Raw genomic sequence first — 18,724 nt, forward strand, 5'->3', positions numbered from 1 at the left:
ACATGCTCAAACCAAAAGCTGTGGATGAACCAGGAGGTACGTCATCTGCTGAAGGCTAGATCTGTGGCATTCAAGTCTGGCGATCCAGGTCTGTACCAGAAAACCAGGTATGATTTGTGGAGGGTTATTTCAAGGATGAAGAGACAATTTCAAATGACATCGGATGTACGACGGTTCTGGCTGGGTTTGCAAGACATTAATTCTTACAAAGCGAAACCCAATATCATGAATGGCTGCGATGCTTCACTACCAGATGAACTCAACACCATCTATGCCTGCTTTGAAAGGGAAAATACAACTGGAAATACAACTGTGAAAATCCCTGCTGCACCTGATGTCCCAGTGGTCGCTGTCTCACAGGCCGACGTTAAGACTGTGTTTAAAGAGGGTGAACCCTCACGAGGCAGAAGCTCCCGATGGAGTACCTGGTAAGGCTCAAAAAAATTGTGCCAACCAACTGGCAGGAGTATTCAGCCTCTCACTGCTGTGAGTGGAAGTCCTCTTGCTTCAAAAAGGCAACAATTATACCAGTACCTAAGAAGAATAATGTGGGCTGCCTCAATGACTATCGCCCAGTAGCACTCACATCGACAGTGATGAAATGCTTTGAGAGGTTAGTCACTGCTTAACCCACTGCTCTACTCTCTATACCATTGATTGTGTGGCTAGGCATAGCTCAAATGCCATCAATAAGTTTGCTGATCATACAACCATTATTGGTAGAATCTCAGATGGAGATGAGAGGGCATACAGAAGCGAGTCAGCTAGTGGAGTGGTGTTGCAGCAACAACCTGGCACTCAACATCAATAAGATGAAAGAACTGATTGTGGACTTCAGGATGGGTAAGACGAAGGAACACATACCAATCCTCGGAGGGATCAGAAGTGGAGAGAGTGAGTAGTTTCAAGTTCCTGGGTGTCGAGATCTCTGAGGATCTAACCTGGTCCCAACAAATTGATGTAGTTATAAAGAAAGCAAGACAGTGGTTGTACTTCATTAGGAGTTTGAAGAGATTTGGTATGTCAACAAATACACTTAAAAACAGAACAGGGTACTTTTATTCCAACTCTTTGCCTCTTGCCTTTCTTCTATCCATGCTAGTATCTTTTGTGTCATACTATCGACTCTTGTTAAACAGCCCCATGTGTAGCACTTTGTTAAAGGCCTTCTGAAAATCCAAGTAAACAACATCCACTAACTCTCCTTTGTCTTTCCTGTCTATTATTTCCTTAAAGAATTCCAACAGATTTGTCAGACAAGATTCAACCATGATGACGTTGACCTCCTTTAACATGTGCCTCCATCATGTAACTTCATCCTTAATAATGGACTCCAACATCTTCCCTATCACTGATTAACTGGTATATAATTTCCTTTCTTCTGCTTCTCTCTCTTCTTAAAGAGCGAAGTGACATTTGCAATTTTCCAATCCTCCAGAACCATTTGAGGATCTAGTGATTCTTGTTACTAATGCCTCCACAGTCTGACTTACTTTCTCCCTCTCAAACTGCGTGAACTCTATCGTATTATGATCACTGTCTCCGAAGGTTCCCTTACCTTAAGATCCCTAATCAAATCTAGTTCATTACACGACAACCAGTCCAGAATTGCCTTTCCTCTATTGGGCTTAACCACAAGTTGCTCTTAAAAAGGTACCCCATAGGCATTTTACAAATTCTAGTGCTTAGGATCCAGCACCAACCTGATTTTACCAATCTACTTGCATATTGGCATCCCCATGACTATTGTAACATTGCCCTATTACATGCCTTTTCTAGTTCCCATTGTAATTTATATCCTACATCCTAGCTACTGTTTAAAGACCTGTATATAACTCCTTCCAGGATCTTTTTATCCTTGCAATTTCTTAACTCTACCCTCAAGTGTTCTACACCTTCTGATCATATGTCACTCTTTCTTAGGAATTAATTTTACTTCCTGTCTGCCTGCTAGTCCTTTTCATACAAGGTGTATCCTTAAATAGTAAGCTCCCAACTATGATCTTCGTTCAGCCACAACTCATTGATGCCCTCAACACAAATTGATTTTGTGAATTGATTTTGCAGCTGCTGTTTTAAATTGTTTTGACCCTTTTAAAATCAGCGCTATTACTGTTTGTTTGAAACGCAAATCAATCAATGCTTAACAAATAACACAAAATTTGTTTTTGTGTGTTCTCTGACACATCTTATCTTCGATAATGCATCTATACTGGATTTGTGAGATAGACTGTATGTGCGTAAATGTGTTTTTTATTTTCAAATGTAATATTTAAGGTATTCTGTTTACAAATTAGCTACAATAAATTACATTTCAGCATGTAGACACTCTTGACTGAATATGTACAAATAAAATGGTTGCTTTAATCTATTCCAGAGATGAAGAGATTTTTTTTAAAAGAAAATATTAATTTGGGTACTGGTTTGAGTTTATAGGAATGAAACAATTTGGAGAGGATCTGGCAGAATAGATGCTGACATTATGTTTCTTTTCGAAATGGCATCTTGAACTGGAGAGTTCTTTGGAATTCTCTGCCCAGTGAGTTGTTGAAGCCGAGTCACTGAATATGTTCAGCACTGAGATAGACAAATCTTTGGACTGGTGAGCGAAGTGCAGGCATGAAAAAGGAGTTGTGAAAGTTAGATGAGCCATGATCATAAATATTTGAAGAACAAGGTCTCAATGTTGGATTAACTGCTCCTGCCGATGTTTCTTTGGTCATCATGCATTTTAATATTAATTTTATTTTTGTTTAGATACCCGGCATCGTTCAAATTCCCTTACTCGAGTTGATGGGCAGCCAAGAGGCTCAGTGTTGGCTTGGCAAGAAAAAAAACCAAGGTAGATAGAGGAATACCTTAAAGTTAATAGTTTACTTTTGCTTGGAAGGGACATCCTACCAAGTGGTTATTTTGTGATTTTAAAATATTTTAAAGTCATTGCAGAAATGTCAATTATTGGTAATCTAAGCTTTTTTCTGTGAAAGGTTCTCTCAGTCCACAATCTTTGTTACATTCTGTCTTGAATAAGCCTTATCTGAATTAGCTCATTCATGATCTACAGATATGCTCCTTTTTGATTTTTGATCACTCTTAATAGTAAAAATATAATATTGTAAGTTATTCACTATTAAATACAATAGTTAGTTTTTAGTTTATAATTAATATTAGACAACTGAAAATGTACAGACTGAACACAAACACGAGGAAATCTGCAGATGCTAGAAATTTTTGTTGGCTTGGTGGAACAGTCCATGTTCCAAGCCCTTACTGGTTGGTATCCATCCCCCACTTTTCCTTCACTACATTGACGACTGCATTGGCGTTGTTTCCTGCATGTATGCTGAGCTCGCTGACTTCATTAACTTTGCCTCCAACTTTCTCCCTGCCCTCAAATTTAACTGCTCCGTTTCCAACACCTCCCTCCCCTTTCCTGATCTTTCTGGAGACGGCTTATCTACTGATATCTACTATAAGCCTATGGACTCTCACAGCTACCTGGACTATTCCTCTTCCCACCGTCTCCTGCAAAAATGCCATTCCCTTCTCGCGATTCCTCTGTTTCCGCCACAGCGGCTCTCAGGATGAGGCTTTTCATTCCAGGATGAAGGAGATGGCTTCCTTTTTTAAAGAAAGGGGCTTCCCTTCCTCCACCATCAACTCTGCTCTCAAATACATCTCTCCCATTTCATGCACATCTGCTTTCACCCCATCCTCCCGTCACCCCACTAGGGATAGGGTTCATTTTGTCCTCACCTGCCACCCTACAGGTCCAACCTATAATTCTTCTTAACTGCCGCCACCTCCAATGGGATCCCACCACCAAGCAGATCTTTCCCTTACCCCCCCCCCCCCCACTTTCCGCAGGGATCATTCCCTATGCGACTCCCTTGTCCATTGTCCTCCTACAGTAACCCTTTCATTCCTGGAATCTTTCTCGTGAATCTTCTCTGAACCCTCTCCAATGTCAGTATATTCCTTCTAAAATAAGGAGCCCAGAGCATCACACAATACTCCCAAGTGTGGTCTCACTAGTGCCTTATAGAGCCTCAAAATCACATCCTTGCTCTTGTATTCTGTACCTCTAGAAATGAATGCCAACATTACATTCGCTTTCTTCAACCTGCAGGTTAACCTTCAGGGTATCTTGCACAAAGACTCCCAAATCTCTTTGCATTTTGGCATTTTGAATTCTCTGCCCATCTAAATAATAGTCTGCCTGTTTATTTCTTCCACCAAAGTGGATGACCATACACTTTCCAACATTGTATTTCATTTGCCACTTTTTTGCCCTTTCCCCTAAACTATTTAAGTCTCCCTGCAGGCTGTTTCCTCAATATTACCCACTCTTCCACCTACCTTTGTATCATCGACAAATTTAACCATAAATCCCTTAATACTGTAGTCCAAATCATTGACACACGTCGTAAGAAGTAATGGTCCCAACACAGACCCCCGTGGAACTCCACTGGTAACCGGCAGCCAGCCAGAATAGGATCCCTTTATTCCCACTCTGTTTTCTGCCAACCAGCCAATTCTCCACCCACACTAGTAACTTCCCTATAATTCCATGGGCTCTTACCTTGCTAAGCAGCCTCATGTGTGGCACCTTGTCAAAGGCCTTCTGAAAATCCAAGTACACCATGTCTGCTGCATCTCTTTTGTCTACCCTGCTTTTAATTTCCTCAAAGAATTGCAGTTGGTTTGTCAGGCATTATCTTCCTTTCAGGAAACCATGCTGGCTTTGGCCTATCTTGTCATGTGCCTCTAGGTACACCATAATCTCATCTCTAACAATCAATTCCAACAACTTCTCAAACACTGATGTCAGGCTAACAGGATTATAGTTTACTTTCTGCTGCCTCCCACCCTTAAATAGCAGAGTAACATTTGCAATTTTCCAGTTATCCGGTACAATGCCAGAATCTATCAATTCTTGAAAGATCATTGTTAATGCTTCTGCAATATCTCCAGCTGCATCCTTCAGAACCGGAAGGTGTGTCAGGTTCAGGAGATTTATCCACCTTCAGACCATTATGCTTCCTGAGCACCTTCTCAGTTGTAATTTTCGCTGCACATATTTCACTTCCCTGACACTCTTGAATGTCTGATAAACTGCAGATGTCTTCCACTGTGAAGACTGATGCAAAATACATATTCAGTTCCTCTGCCATCTCTGCATCTCTCATTACAATATCTCCAGCGTCATTTAGTATTGGTCCCATATCTACCCTCAACTCTCTTTTACCCTTTATATATTTAAAGCTTTTAGTATCTTCTTTGATATTGGTCTCCAGCTTCCTCTCATGATTCATCTTTTCCTTCTGAATGACCTTAATTTCCTTCTGCAAGTTTTTTAAAAACTCCTCAATCCTCTGTCTTCCCACTACCTCTGGCTTCTTTGTATGCCCTCTCTCTTGCTTTTACTTTGGCTCTGACTTAACTTGTCAACCATAGTAGTGTCCTTCCCTTTGAAAATTTCTTCTTATTTGGAATATATCTGTCTTGCACTTCCTTCATTTTTCGCAGAAACTCCAGCCATTACTGCTCTGCTGTCCTTCTTGCAAATGTTCCTTTCCATTCAACTTCGGCCAGTTCCCCTCTCATGCCATTGTAATTTCCTTTATTCCACTGAAATACCAACACATTAGATTTTATTTTTTCCCTCTCAAATTTCAAAGTGAACTCAATCATATTTTGATCACTGTTCCCAAAGGGTTCCTTAACCTTAAGCTCTCTTATTATCTCCGGGTCATTGCACAACACCCAATCCAGCACAGCCAATCCCCTAATGGGCTCAACATCAAGCTGTTCTAAAAAGCCATCCCGTAAATATTCTACAAATTTTCTTTCTTGAGGGCCATTACTGGTCTGGTTTTCCCAATCCACTTTCATATTAAAATCCCCAACGATTGTCATGACATTGCTTTTCTGATATGCCTTTTCTATCTCTTGCTGTACTTTGTAATCCACATCCTGGCTGCTGTTTGGAGGCCTGTATACAACTGCCATTAGGGTCCTTTTACCCTTGCCATTTCTTAACTCAACGCATAGAGACTCTACACCTTCTAATCCTATGTCATCTCTTTTCAATGATTTAATATTATTTCTTATACACAGAGCCACATCAGCCCCTCTGCCAACTAACCTATCTTTCCGATACACTGTATATCCTTGGACGTTCAGCTTCCAGTGGCAGCTATCCGTTAGCCAAGTTTCAGAGATGGCCACAACGTCATACTTGCCAATCTGCAGCTGAATATCAAGATCATACATTTTATTTCTTATGCTACATGCATTCAGTACAACACTCTCAGTCCCGTATTTGTTGCTTTCTGTTTTAACCGCACCACGTCTCTATTGCCCGGTAACTCATACCACTGGCTTTGATTAAGCCTCATCTCCTGTCTGTTGCACACTATCTTTGATTTATTTCTGTTCTCCCCTTCCTCAGCCCTATCACTCTGGTTCCCATCCCTCTGCCAAATTAGTTTAAACCCTCCCTAACAACTCTATTAAATGTGCCCGCTAGGATATTGGACCCCTTTGGGTTCAGGTGTAACCCGTCCTTTTTAAACAGGTTGTATCTCCCCTGGAAGTGGCCCCAGTGATCTCATGGTTTCTTTGTGCTATCCTCATGTATTTTTCTTCATTGATGTTTTGTCAATTAAATCAACTGTAATTAGCAGACACTGCTTTCTTAAAAGGGACCAAATCAACCGTGTCACTTAAAACACAATGTTCTCTCAATTTTTGGATTCTGAGTTTTTATGAAAGGTTATTGTGCTGAAACGTTAACTTTAAAAGTTCAAAGTAAAATTTTTTATTAAGAGTACATGTATGTCACCACATACGAGATTCTTTTTCCTGGGGTAACACTTCTCAAATCTACAGAACAGTAATTGTAAATACTGTGCAAATACTGAACAACAAACTGTGCAAATGCACATATACTTAAATAGCAATAAATATTGAAAGCATGGAATAACAAGATGGAGTCCTTAAGGTGAGACCATCGGTTGTGGGAACACTAGAAATAGAATGAGCGTAGTTATCCCGTTTTGTTCAAGAGCCAGATGGTTGAGGAGCAGTAACCTTTTTTTAACCTGGTGGTGTGATTCTTAAGGCTCTTGTACCTTCTACCTGATGGTAAATGTTTTCCTCTCCACTGATGCTGTCTGATATCCTAAGTATCTCAAGCATTTGTTTCTATTGCAGAATTTATGTGAAATCTATCAGCAAATATGTATTATGTGCACTCTTTAGTCTCCTGTCTGACATTCTGTTTTTATCCCCCCAGACCTTTGTCTCAACCAACGCCATTTGCCCTTCACTATGCAACTGACAGTGATATAGATGTTGCTTCTGGTGATAGTATCAGCCTGGCCAGGTCTATTAGCAAAGACAGTCTTGCATCCAATATAGTCAATGTAACTCCTAAGCATCAATCTCAGTTGTTTTCTCCAACTGCAGAAAGCAATGGAAAAAGTTTGCTAAGAAATGTGGACATTGAAGATGAGGATGATGAAGAACTAATGGCAATAATTAAGTCAAACGAAGGAATGGTTAATAATTGTAATCTTGAGTTACAAAGTGTTTCATCAAAAGCCCAAAATCAGTTTGTGCTGTCAAAGTCCCCAAGGAAGCAAAATGACATTGAAGCAGGAAACCAAACTGGTGGTTTTTTCTTAGAACCTTTAATGCCTGCTGTTTTAAAACCAGCCAAGGAAAATCTCTTCATTGTTAATAAACATGAAGAATATGGAGAACGTAAATACAGATCTCCATCAGCAAAGAAAATAACTGATGGACATTTGCCTTCAATGCGCAAAAAAGCAGTGAATGTCAATGGTGAAGCAGATATTAACAGGACTTTCACTCCCATAACCAGCTCTGACTTCATGGTAGTCACAGATCCAATCACTACAGAATCTTTAAGGCACATTGAAGCACCAGGAGTTTCCATGAGTAACTTCAGGCCTTTGGCAAGCAGTAGTGCTGATGGTTCAATGCAAGAAGAGTCTGGAGGTTTCTTTCTTCATACTGGTGATGCTGAAGAAGGATTCAGTGACATATCAGTGAATAATACGATTACTATGGACAGTAGTAAACCCCGTGACACAACAACATGGACTGTGAATATCCAGGATTCTGATTCAGACATTCTGGATATGGAAGAGGCTGTACAAGATCTAGTTAATGATGATGAGGAGCAACATGTAAGAAGCTGTTATAGTGGAGAAGAGGAATCTCGAAAATTACATCATGATATGAAGGTAAAAGAACATGAGGACAAAGATGATGCCAGTGGACGTTCCAGCCCTTGTTTGAGTACAATCTCTCAGGCTAGCAGTACGTCCATGACCAGTGCCAGTATTAGAATGACCAGCTTTGCGGAACGTAAATTACAAAGGCTTAACAGCACTGAGGCAAAATCAAGTGCAAGTAGTTCTCAGAAGACTACACCTGATGGGTCAGAATGTTGCCCCCTACCCATGATGACATGGAGGCAGAAACGAGAACAGAGTCCTGGTAGACAGATCAAAGATAGTGCTCAGATACTGGCCTCAGAACTAGTTAAACTTCACATGCAGCTTGAGGAGAAAAGAAGGATAATTGAAGCTCAGAAAAAGAAAATGGAGGCTCTCTCTGCTAGACAGCGTCTAAAGCTTGGCAAAGCCGCTTTTTTGCATATTGTTAAAAAGGGGAAGAATGAAGGGATTCCTCAACCACTCAAGCCTGAGCATTTCACAAAAGGAGCAGAATGTCCAAGTCATGAGGAAACTGTTGCTCATGTAGCTAGACCACCAAAAGCTGATGAAGATTTTCCAAACCAAGAAGATTACTTAAGACAAGCAGATGAATTAGGGACAAGAGATTTACAGGAGAAAATAACTGAGGATGATATTCAAGAGAGCATTGCTGCTGTTCGACAACGATGGTTTAAGGAATCCACACAAGTTGGCCCTGATGTTGATAAGAACAAGATGAATTTTAATGGCTGCTATGAGGATGGTATGGCAGATCTTGATGTGAATGAGTACAATCGTTCAATTGAAAAACTTAATGAAACTTTGAGCAACCTTCAGTTTGAGATGCATAAGCTTTCACAGCAGCAGGAACTCTTGATGAAGCTTAAGGACCAAGTACCAACAACACCTGTATCAAATATCAATCGTACTCTGCTGGATCAAAAGAACAAGCAAGCAGTGCAGATTGTTGAACCATTATCACCCACAGGTGGGAGTCCATCACCAACTGTACGCAAGCAGCCGCGGAGTATGTCGTTGAAAAGTCCCCGGGCAGGAAGGCCAACGGAGCTGAAAGTCTCGAGGGATACTAAAACGCAAGCGTCTTTTCGTATTATTACACCAACACACAGTGTAGAAACTCTGCCCCATTTGCGACCTTCCCCAGGTAGTAAGCCACTTAAATCTGACACTGAGGATATTGCTGCTGGGTCTTTTGATGGCAGGTCTTCTAAAGACTCTGCTGATCCCACTTCTGAAAGGACGAAGGATACTGATGGTGCCAAGCAATATGAACAAAATAACCAGCGAACATTGGTGCTCTCTGGATTTCAGAAAGACAGTTATAATTATTTCAATGATCAAATCAACACTGAGGCAGTAATTAGTACTCCAAACAAACTTGAACACTCATCACTTAACTCTTCAGATAGTTCAGGGAAGGAGAACATTCCTATTGAGGAACAATCCAAAAACAAAGCCAACCTTATTGAAGTAGATCTCTCTGAACTGAGGGCACCAGCAGAAGGTGAAGAATGTGAAAGCCAAGGCATTTCCACCAGCCAAGTGATTTGTGAATCAGATCAGAAGTCTGGATTGGGCTTTTTTTTCAAGGTTAGTCAAACTTATTTTTAGGGAACTTTATTTCACGTGATGCACATCATGGATTTTTTTCCTACTAGTTTCTATTTCAAGCTCTTTGCAGAATGTATGAAGCACAACATAAATATAGTGTATATGTAACTTTGCATAGTTATGAAGGTGTTGCATCACCTGCAAATCTGAGGGTTTTGTTGATGTAGTCCCAATCAATAAGTCAGTTTGTGGTGCATCATATTAGATTTAGATGTGTCTCATATGCCATTGGCTGATTTTTGTGCTAATTCAGTAAGAAATAACTTTCAGAGTATGGAGCAAGAGTGTATAATTTGAATAGTCTAAAACACCTTGAATAGAGTATTCTAGTGTGCTTCAAAGTAAATCAACTGAAGTAGATTACTTATGCCCCTTTTGCTGTTAAACACCCTGAGTTGCTTTTTTTTAAAAAAAAATATTACATTTACTGGATGATGTATGTTATCACTTGAACATACAGGGAATTGATGAATTTCATTGTATTCTCTTCTATGTCATTAACCTTTAAATTACTTTATTCCCACATTAAGACTACAAGAGATATTTGTACTGCTACAGTACTGTGACTTGTTTTCCATGATGCTTGCGTTTTTTTCAGACGGGTGACAGTTATCTACGTTTTTGTTGTCTAGCTTTGTGGGACTACTTTGCTTGATTCCACTGAATTTGATGTAGCTGACTTGTATTTTTGCTCACTGTTTTTGTCCTGATCCAGACACCTTTTTACACTACCAATCTAGAGAAGGACCTTCTCTTGGCTCCCTGGTCAGCTCCGAATTTGACCTCTTCACTTGGCAATCATGTAAACTGACTAGAATTTCATTTTCATGTTTTGTTTTCCATCCATTTCACTTCACCATTCACAGCCTTCTATTGCCTCTCCATTGTGCTGCTTGATGAGCCACATTTCTTCCAAGATTGAAGTTTTTGCTGTCAGTTCCTGCCAAAATCTTTGATGCGTGAAACTGGCTTTATCTTGTTCTGTAGTGATTTATCAAGCAATTTAAATTTACTAGGGCATGGCGTGTAAATGGATTTCAAGATAGTTTGCTTGAAGGGTGAAACTACCTCAAAGGGTTGAATATCATTTCCCTCTGAGTTTCTTTTAGGGTTGAATCAACATATTCAATCCTCGTTTCCATTTCATCCTGCATAGAGTTTCTGACTTTGCATTGCCCACTCCCACCTAGGTGCCTGCATACATTTCTTATCTATGTTTTTATCACACTCTTCGAATGTATACCTGATTATTTTCCAAGTTTCCATCCAATTGTGTAACAAGACACTGAAGAGAGGGAGAGAGAGAGAGAGAGAGAGAGAAAGGAGACTGTGAATGATCTGAGGGATTTTGGGGTCCATGTTGATAGGACACTCAAAGCTGTTGAGCAGCTTGACAGTGTTGTTAAGAAGTATGGTGTGTTGGCATTCATCAACCGTGGGATTGAGCTCAAGAGCCATGAGGTAATGTTACAGCTATACAAGGCCTTGGTCAGACCCCACTTGGAGTACTGTGTTCAGTTCTAGTCACCTCACTACAGGAAGGATCTGGAGAGAGTGGATTGAAAGCTGTACCTTATGAGAATAGGTTGAGTGAACTTAGCCTTTTCTCCTTGGAGCGATGGAGATTGAGAAGTGACCTGATAGAGGTGTATAAGATGATGGGGGGCATTGATCACGTGGATAGTCGGGGGCTTTTTCCCAGGGCTGAAATGGCTAACACAAGGGAGCATAGTTTTAAGGTGCTTGGAAATAGGTACTGAGGGGATGTCAGTGGTACGTTTTTCACACAGAGTGGTGGGTGCGTGGAGTGCACTGCTGGAAGCAGAGGCAATAGGGTTTTTTAAGAGTCTCTTAGATAGGTACATGGAGCTTAGAAAAATAGAGGGTTATAAAAACACAGAAAACCTACAACACAGTACAGGCTCTTCATGTACTTACTTTAGAAATTGCCTAAGGTAACCCATAGCCCTCTATTTTTCTCAGATCCCAAGATCCCTCTGATCCTCCATGCTGCCAAGAGACTTACCATTAATACTATATTCTGCCATCATATTTGACATACTAAATGAACCACCTCACACTTACTGGGTTGAACTCCACCTGCCACTTCTCAGCCAAGTTTTGCATCCTATTGATGTCCTGCTATAACCTCTGTCAGCCCTCCACACTATCCAAAACAACTCCAACCTTTGTGTCATCAGCAAATTTACTAACCCATCATTCCACTTCCTCATCCAGGTCATTTATAAAAATCATGAAGAGAAGGGGTCCCTGCAACCCTCCATTCCTTCGGAACCTCTCCGGTCCCCATTGATGATGCAAAGATCATTGCCATAAGCTCAGCAAGCTCCTTTCTCGCTTCCCATAGTAGCCTGGGTATATCTTGTCTGGTCCTGGTGATTTATCCAGCTTGATGCTTATTAAAAGCTCCAGCACACCCTCTTTCTTAATGTGTGTGTGCGCTCAAGCTTTTCAGTCAGCTGTAAGTTGCCAAGGTTCTTTTCCATAGTGAATACTGAAGCAAAGTATTCATTAAGTACCTCCGCTATCTCCTCTGGTTCCATTCACACTTTTCATTGTCAAACTTGATTGGTCCTATTCTCTCACATCTTATCCTCTTGCTCTTCACATACTTGTAGAATGCCTTGGGGTTTTCCTTAATCCTGCTCGCCAAGGCCTTCTCAAGGCCCCTACAGGCTCTCCTAATTTCATTCTTAAAATCCTTCCTGCTAGCCTTATAATCTTCAAGTTCTCTATCATTATCTAGTTTTTTGAACCTTTCATAAGCTTTTCTTGACTAGATTTACAACAGCCTTTGTACGCTATGGATCCTGTACCCTACCATCCTATCCCTGTCTCATTGGAACGTACCTATGCAGAACGTCACGCAAATATCCCCTGAACATTTGCCGCATTTCTGCTGTTCATTTCCCTGAGGACATCTGTTCCCAATTTATGCTTCCAAGTTTCTGCCTGATAGCTTCATATTTCCCCTTACTCCAATTAAACACTTTCCTGTCTTTTCTGTTCCTATCCCTCTCCAATGCTATGATAAAAGAGATAGAATTGTGAATACCAGATCAAGAACAGCCTCTCCTCTTGTAGGCTTATCTATATATTGTGACAGGAAACCTTCCTGAATACACCTAACAAACTTCATCCCATCTAAACCCCTTGCTCTAAGGAGATGCCAATTAATATTGGGGAAATTAAAATCTCCTATCATGACAACCCTGTTATGATTGCAACGTTCCAGAATCTGTCTCCCTATCTGCTTTTTGATGTCCCTGTTACTATTGTCCCCTTCCTGTTTCTAACTTCTGCCCACAGAGACTCAGTAGACAATCCCTCCATGACTTCCTCCTCTTCTGCAGACGTGACACTCTCTCTAATCAGCAGTGCCATGCCCCCATCCCTTTTGCCTCCCTTCATCTCTCCCTGTCCTTTCTGAAACATCTAAAGCCTGGCACTCTAAGTAACCATTCCTGCCCCTGAGCCATCCAAGTCTCTAATGGCCACAACATCATAGCTCCGTACTGATCCACACTCCTAAGCTCATCCACTCTGTTCATGATACTTGCATTAAAATAGACACATCTCAAACCATCAGTCTGAGGCATCCCTTCTTTATCACCTTCCTATCCTCCCTCTCACACTCTACTAGCTTTCTCGATTTATGAGCCAACCGCTCCTTCCTCCATCTCTTCAGTTTGGTTCCCAACTCCCACCGGTTCTGGTTTAAACTCTTCCCAACAGCTTTAGCAAACCTCTCTACCAGGATATTGATCCTCCTCGGATTCAAGTACAACCCATCTTTTTTGTACAGGTTACGTCTGCCCCAAAAGAGGTCCCAATGATCCAGAAATCTGAACCCCTGCCTCCTGCTCCTGCTTCCTCAGCCATGCATATTTATCTTCCACCTCACTCTATTCCTGTACTCACTCGCGTGGCACAGGCAGTAATCCTGAGAAGTAATCCTGCTTCTCAACTTCCTAACTCCCTGTAGTCTGCTCTCAGGACCTTCCTTTTACTCTCTTATGTTGTTGTAATATGTACCACGACTTCTGGCTGTTCACCTTCCCACTTCAGGATATCGTGGATGTAATCAGAAACATTCCGGACCCTGGCACCTGGGAGGCAAACTACCATCCATGTTTCTTTCCTGTGTCCACAGATTCGCCTGTCTGCCCCCCTAACTATAGAGTCCCCTATCACAGCTGCCATCCCCTTCCTTTCCCTACCCTCTGAGCAACAGGGTCAGACCCTTGCCAGAGGTGCGGCCACTATTGCTTCCCCCAGGTAGGTCATCCACCCCAACAGTACTCAAACTATGCACTAGGGAAATTCTAGGCTGTCTCTAGAGTAGGTGACATGGTCGGCACAATGTTGTGGGCCGAAGGGCCTGTAACGTGCTGTAAATTTCAATGTCTTATGAGAGCAAAAAGTAATTTGATAGAGTGGCAGGCAGGAGAAACGAAAAAGTGATTAAGCTAGGCTGAAGGAAAGTAATGAAGGCAAACCAAAACAAAGAAGTGTGCCTATTAGAGGTGTGAATCAGAAAAGGCAAATAGATAGAAATTACCAGAAGGGAATTAAAACTGAATGCTTCTACTGCGAATTGGGCTGGAGTAGCTGACTACCTGAAATTGCTGAATCGTAGTACAAAGTCAAAATACGTTATATGCACAGATGTAATGGAAAACTTGCTTTGCAGCAGCAGCACAGGCACATAGCCTTAGATAAGGAACATTAACAAAAAAGAAATTAAGCATAAATTCTACATAACTTTTGCAAGAAGTAACAGAAATAGAAACAATAATATCCACTTTACTGCAAAGTGATCTAGGTGGTCATGGTGTTGCTATACTGTAGTGCCATTTGGTTCAGTAGTCAAATGCATGAAGGGAAGCAACTTACTGAAATTGGTTGTGTGGGATTTAGTGGAGTTCTTTGGATGTTGACTTTCGGAGGCCGTGCCTCATATAGATACTACCTATGTAGGGTAAATGCGCTCGTAATATATTAAGCTCAGTCAATATTGCAGCTTTTTTTCATTCCTGTGCATTTGAATGCCATACCAGACCAGGTTGCTAGTCAGGGTACTTGTTTGTTGGCGTTTGGTGACAAGTCAAACATCCTTAAAATCCAAAGAAAGTAAAGGTCCTGGTGTGACTCCCTTATGATTGCATCTATGTGCTGGACCCATGCAGGTCATCCTATATGTTAATGCTCAGGAACTCAAAACTGTTGACTCTTCACTTCTGATCTGCCAACATAGACTAGCGCATGTTCGTCCTCCCTCTCCTTCCAGATGTTAACAATCAGTTCTTTGGTTTTACTGATGTTGAGCAAGCGATTGTTGCATCATCGCTCAATCATTTATACTATTTTACTGACTTATTGTCACCTGTGATTTGTCCAATAGCAGTGAGGTCAACAGAGGTGGTTGTAATCCTGGTTTGAAGATTTGGTGTTCCTTATGTTTGTGATAGAGTTCTGATGTGGAAGGCAAAAATCAAAGAGCTGGTGGAATAAAGAATTGAAACAGCAAATAACTGGAACTTAAGTGTTATAATTGCAATCTGGTTTGGTTTCCCCAGTGTATAGGTGAACATATCATAAACAGATTATTTTTGTTTCCTGAAGCAAAATGCTATAATCTTTTTGTAGATTGTATACAAATAAAATCCTAATATTTAATGTTTCCTATTACTTGATTTTGGCTCGCTGGTAACACAGTGTTCTGTTTCTGCACTAATGTCACCAAGTGGAAATGTAAAGAATTGTATTTCAATGTGTTTAATTTTTAAACTCTTACACACCCTAGTGTCAAAAATGGGATAGTACAACAGGTAAAATATTTATTGTTCCTGTAGTGATGGTGAAAAAATGTTGAAATATTAATTGGTTGTATAATAAAGATTTTTTCATAAGCAAATTAAAATGGGAAGAAAGCAAGTCATATACAGTTTTTATTAGACTACAGCTCACTGTTTCTAAGCATATTTCAATTTGCAAATTTCCTTTAGTAATCAATTAAATTTTAAACAACCCAAATTAGTTTAATTATAGCATTCAATGTTGTGCCTTGAAAACTAACTCCATTTAAATATTTTTGCTCTGTAATAAGATATTCAATTTTCAATAATGTAGTATAATGCTGGTGGTATCATAAAATAACCATTTTATCTAATAGCAAAAGAAAATGATTAGATGGAAATTACTTTGCAACTGTGTCTCAGTTATTTTAAAATCAAGAACAAAAAGGTTATTTAAGGGCTGAATCAGTCATGTTTTGATTGGATGACAGGATGATCAAAAAGCAGAAGATGAGTTGGCAAAGAAGCGAGCGGCATTCCTCCTCAAGCAGCAGCGCAAAGCAGAAGAAGCTCGTTTACGAAGACAGCAGCTGGATGCTGAGATAGAACAGAAGCGTGACGAAGCAAGGTGAGTAATAGGTTTTTAAAAAGAGATAGCAAACAAGTTTTGGATGCAGTTTTATATATGGTCCAGTGACTTATGTGCTGTGAACTAGAAACTAAAGCCTTTAAGAAGCTGCTGTTTTTTGTAGCGTCTTGCAGTTATGCCTTGTGTTTCAACTTGACTGCAGACAGGTTGTCAAAGGATGCATGAAAGAAATTGAAATGAGACAGCCAAAACAATTACTGTTGTTGACTTCGTCCAGAAAATGTTTGTGTTTTGTGTCTGGGTAGAAATTCTGTATGCAGTGAAAAAATAGAGACTAGACTGTTTCAGGTGAGAAATGGGAAAGGCACATCATATAATATTTACACAGTCCAAGGATTAGAAGATGCAAAGGAATTTCTTGAATATATAATGTAAAGCCTTAATACACTTCATGGTATTAAAGCTAATACCATGCATTCTGCTAGCCTTTGGGTGGGAAAAAAGTTGAATGGCAGTATTGTTTTTGTTCTGTTGCAAATTACATCAAGCTTAGTGTGCCCTTTCTTCTCCCTCTTTACAAACCCCATTTCCAGAAAAGTTGGGATATTTTCCAAAATGCAATAAAAACAAAAATCTGTGATATGTTAATTCATGTGAATCTTTATTTAACTGACAAAAGTAGAAAGAAAAGATTTTCAATAGTTTTACTGACCAACTTAATTGTATTTTGTAAATATACACAAATTTAGAATTTGATGGCTGCAACACACTCAACAGAAGTTGGGACAGAGTTAAAGTAAGATTGAAAAGTGCATAGAATATTCAAGTAACACCGGTTCGGAAGACTCCACATTAAGCAAGCTAATTGGTAGCAGGTGAGGTATCATGACTGGGTATAAAAGTAGCGTCCATCAAAGGCTCAGTCTTTGCAAGCAAGGATGGGTCGTGGCCCACCCCTTTGTGCCAAAATTCGTGAGAGAATTGTTAGTCAGTACAAAAGGAACATTTCTCAACACAAGATTGCAGAGAATTTAGGTCTTTCAACATGTACAGTAAATAATATTTTGAAAAGATTCAGAGAATTCGGAGACATCTCCGAAGGGCAAGGTCGGAAACCACTGTTGAATGCGTGTGATCTTCGAGCCCTCTGGCAGCACTGCCTAAGAAACCGTCATGCTACTGTGACAATTATAGCCACTTGGGCTCGGGAGTACTTTGGAAAACCATTGTCACTTAACACAGTCAGTCGCTGCATCCAGAAATGCAACTTGAAACTGTATTACGCAAGGAGGAAGCCATACATCAACTCTTTGCAGAAACGCCGGCGAGTTCTGTGGGCCCGAGCTCATCTCAGATGGACCGAAAGACTGTGGAACTGTGCTGTCAGATGAGTCCACATTTCAGCTAGTTTTCGGAAAAAATGGGCGTCGAGTTCTCCGTGCCAAAGATGAAAACGACTATCCTGATTGTTATCAGCAAAAGGTGCAAAAGTCAGCATGGTATGGGGGTGCATAATAGAGAAATTCCCCCTTTTGTTACCCTTAAACTATTGCCCCCTAACTCTCAACTGATGTCCTCTTGTTTGAATCTCCCCTACTCTCAATGGAAAAAGCCTATCCACGTCAACTCTATCTATCCCCCTCATAATTTTAAATACCACTATCAAGCCCCTACCTCAACCTTCTACTTTCCAAAGAATAAAGACCTAACTTGTTCAACCTTTCCCTGTAACTTAGGTGCTGAAACTCAGGTAATATTCTAGTAACTCGTCACTGTACTCTCTCTATTTTGTTGACTCGGTGACCAGAACTGTACACAGTACTTCAAATTCGGCCTTACCAATGCCTTGTACAATTTTAACATTACATCCCAACTTCTATACTCAATGCTCTGATTTATAAAAACCAGCATACCAAAAGCTTTCTTCACCACCCTATCCACATGAGATTCCACCTTCAGGGAACTATGCACTATTATTCCTAGATCACTCTGTTCTACTGCATTCTTCAGTGCCCTACCATTTACCATGTATGTCCTATTTGGATTATTCCTACCAAAATGTAGCACCTCACACTTATCAGCATTAAACCATCTGCCATCATTCAGCCCACTCTTCTAACTGGCCTAAATGTCTCTGCAAGCTTTGAAAACCTACTTCATTATCCACAACGCCACCTACCTTAGTATCATCTGCATACTTACTAATCCAATTTACCACCCCATCATCCAGATCATTAATATATATGACAAATAACATTGGACGCAGTACAGATCCCTGAGGCACACACTAGTCACCGGCCTCCAACCTGACAAACAATTATCCACCACTACTCTCTGGCATCTCCCATCCAGCCACTGTTGAATCCATTTTACTACTTCAATATTAATACCTAACGATTGAACCTTCGTAACTAACCTTCCGTGCAGAACCT

The 18,724-nt window shown here is 40.5% G+C and overlaps 1 protein-coding gene across 2 annotated transcripts in view; it reads left to right on the forward strand.

Annotated features, from left to right (window-relative positions):
- The window catches only part of camsap1b (calmodulin regulated spectrin-associated protein 1b), a 141,581-nt gene that overhangs the window by 111,200 nt on the left and 11,657 nt on the right, over positions 1-18,724 (forward strand). For both annotated transcript variants that reach the window (XM_059993687.1, XM_059993688.1), the window contains exons 10-12: positions 2,758-2,842; positions 7,301-9,863; positions 16,195-16,331. In XM_059993687.1, the coding sequence (XP_059849670.1) occupies positions 2,758-2,842; positions 7,301-9,863; positions 16,195-16,331 (2,785 nt within the window). The remainder of the gene's footprint in view (positions 1-2,757; positions 2,843-7,300; positions 9,864-16,194; positions 16,332-18,724) is intronic.

The sequence above is a fragment of the Hypanus sabinus genome, chromosome 18 (genome assembly GCF_030144855.1).
Source record: "Hypanus sabinus isolate sHypSab1 chromosome 18, sHypSab1.hap1, whole genome shotgun sequence".
In the NCBI taxonomy this organism is placed as follows: domain Eukaryota; kingdom Metazoa; phylum Chordata; class Chondrichthyes; order Myliobatiformes; family Dasyatidae; genus Hypanus; species Hypanus sabinus.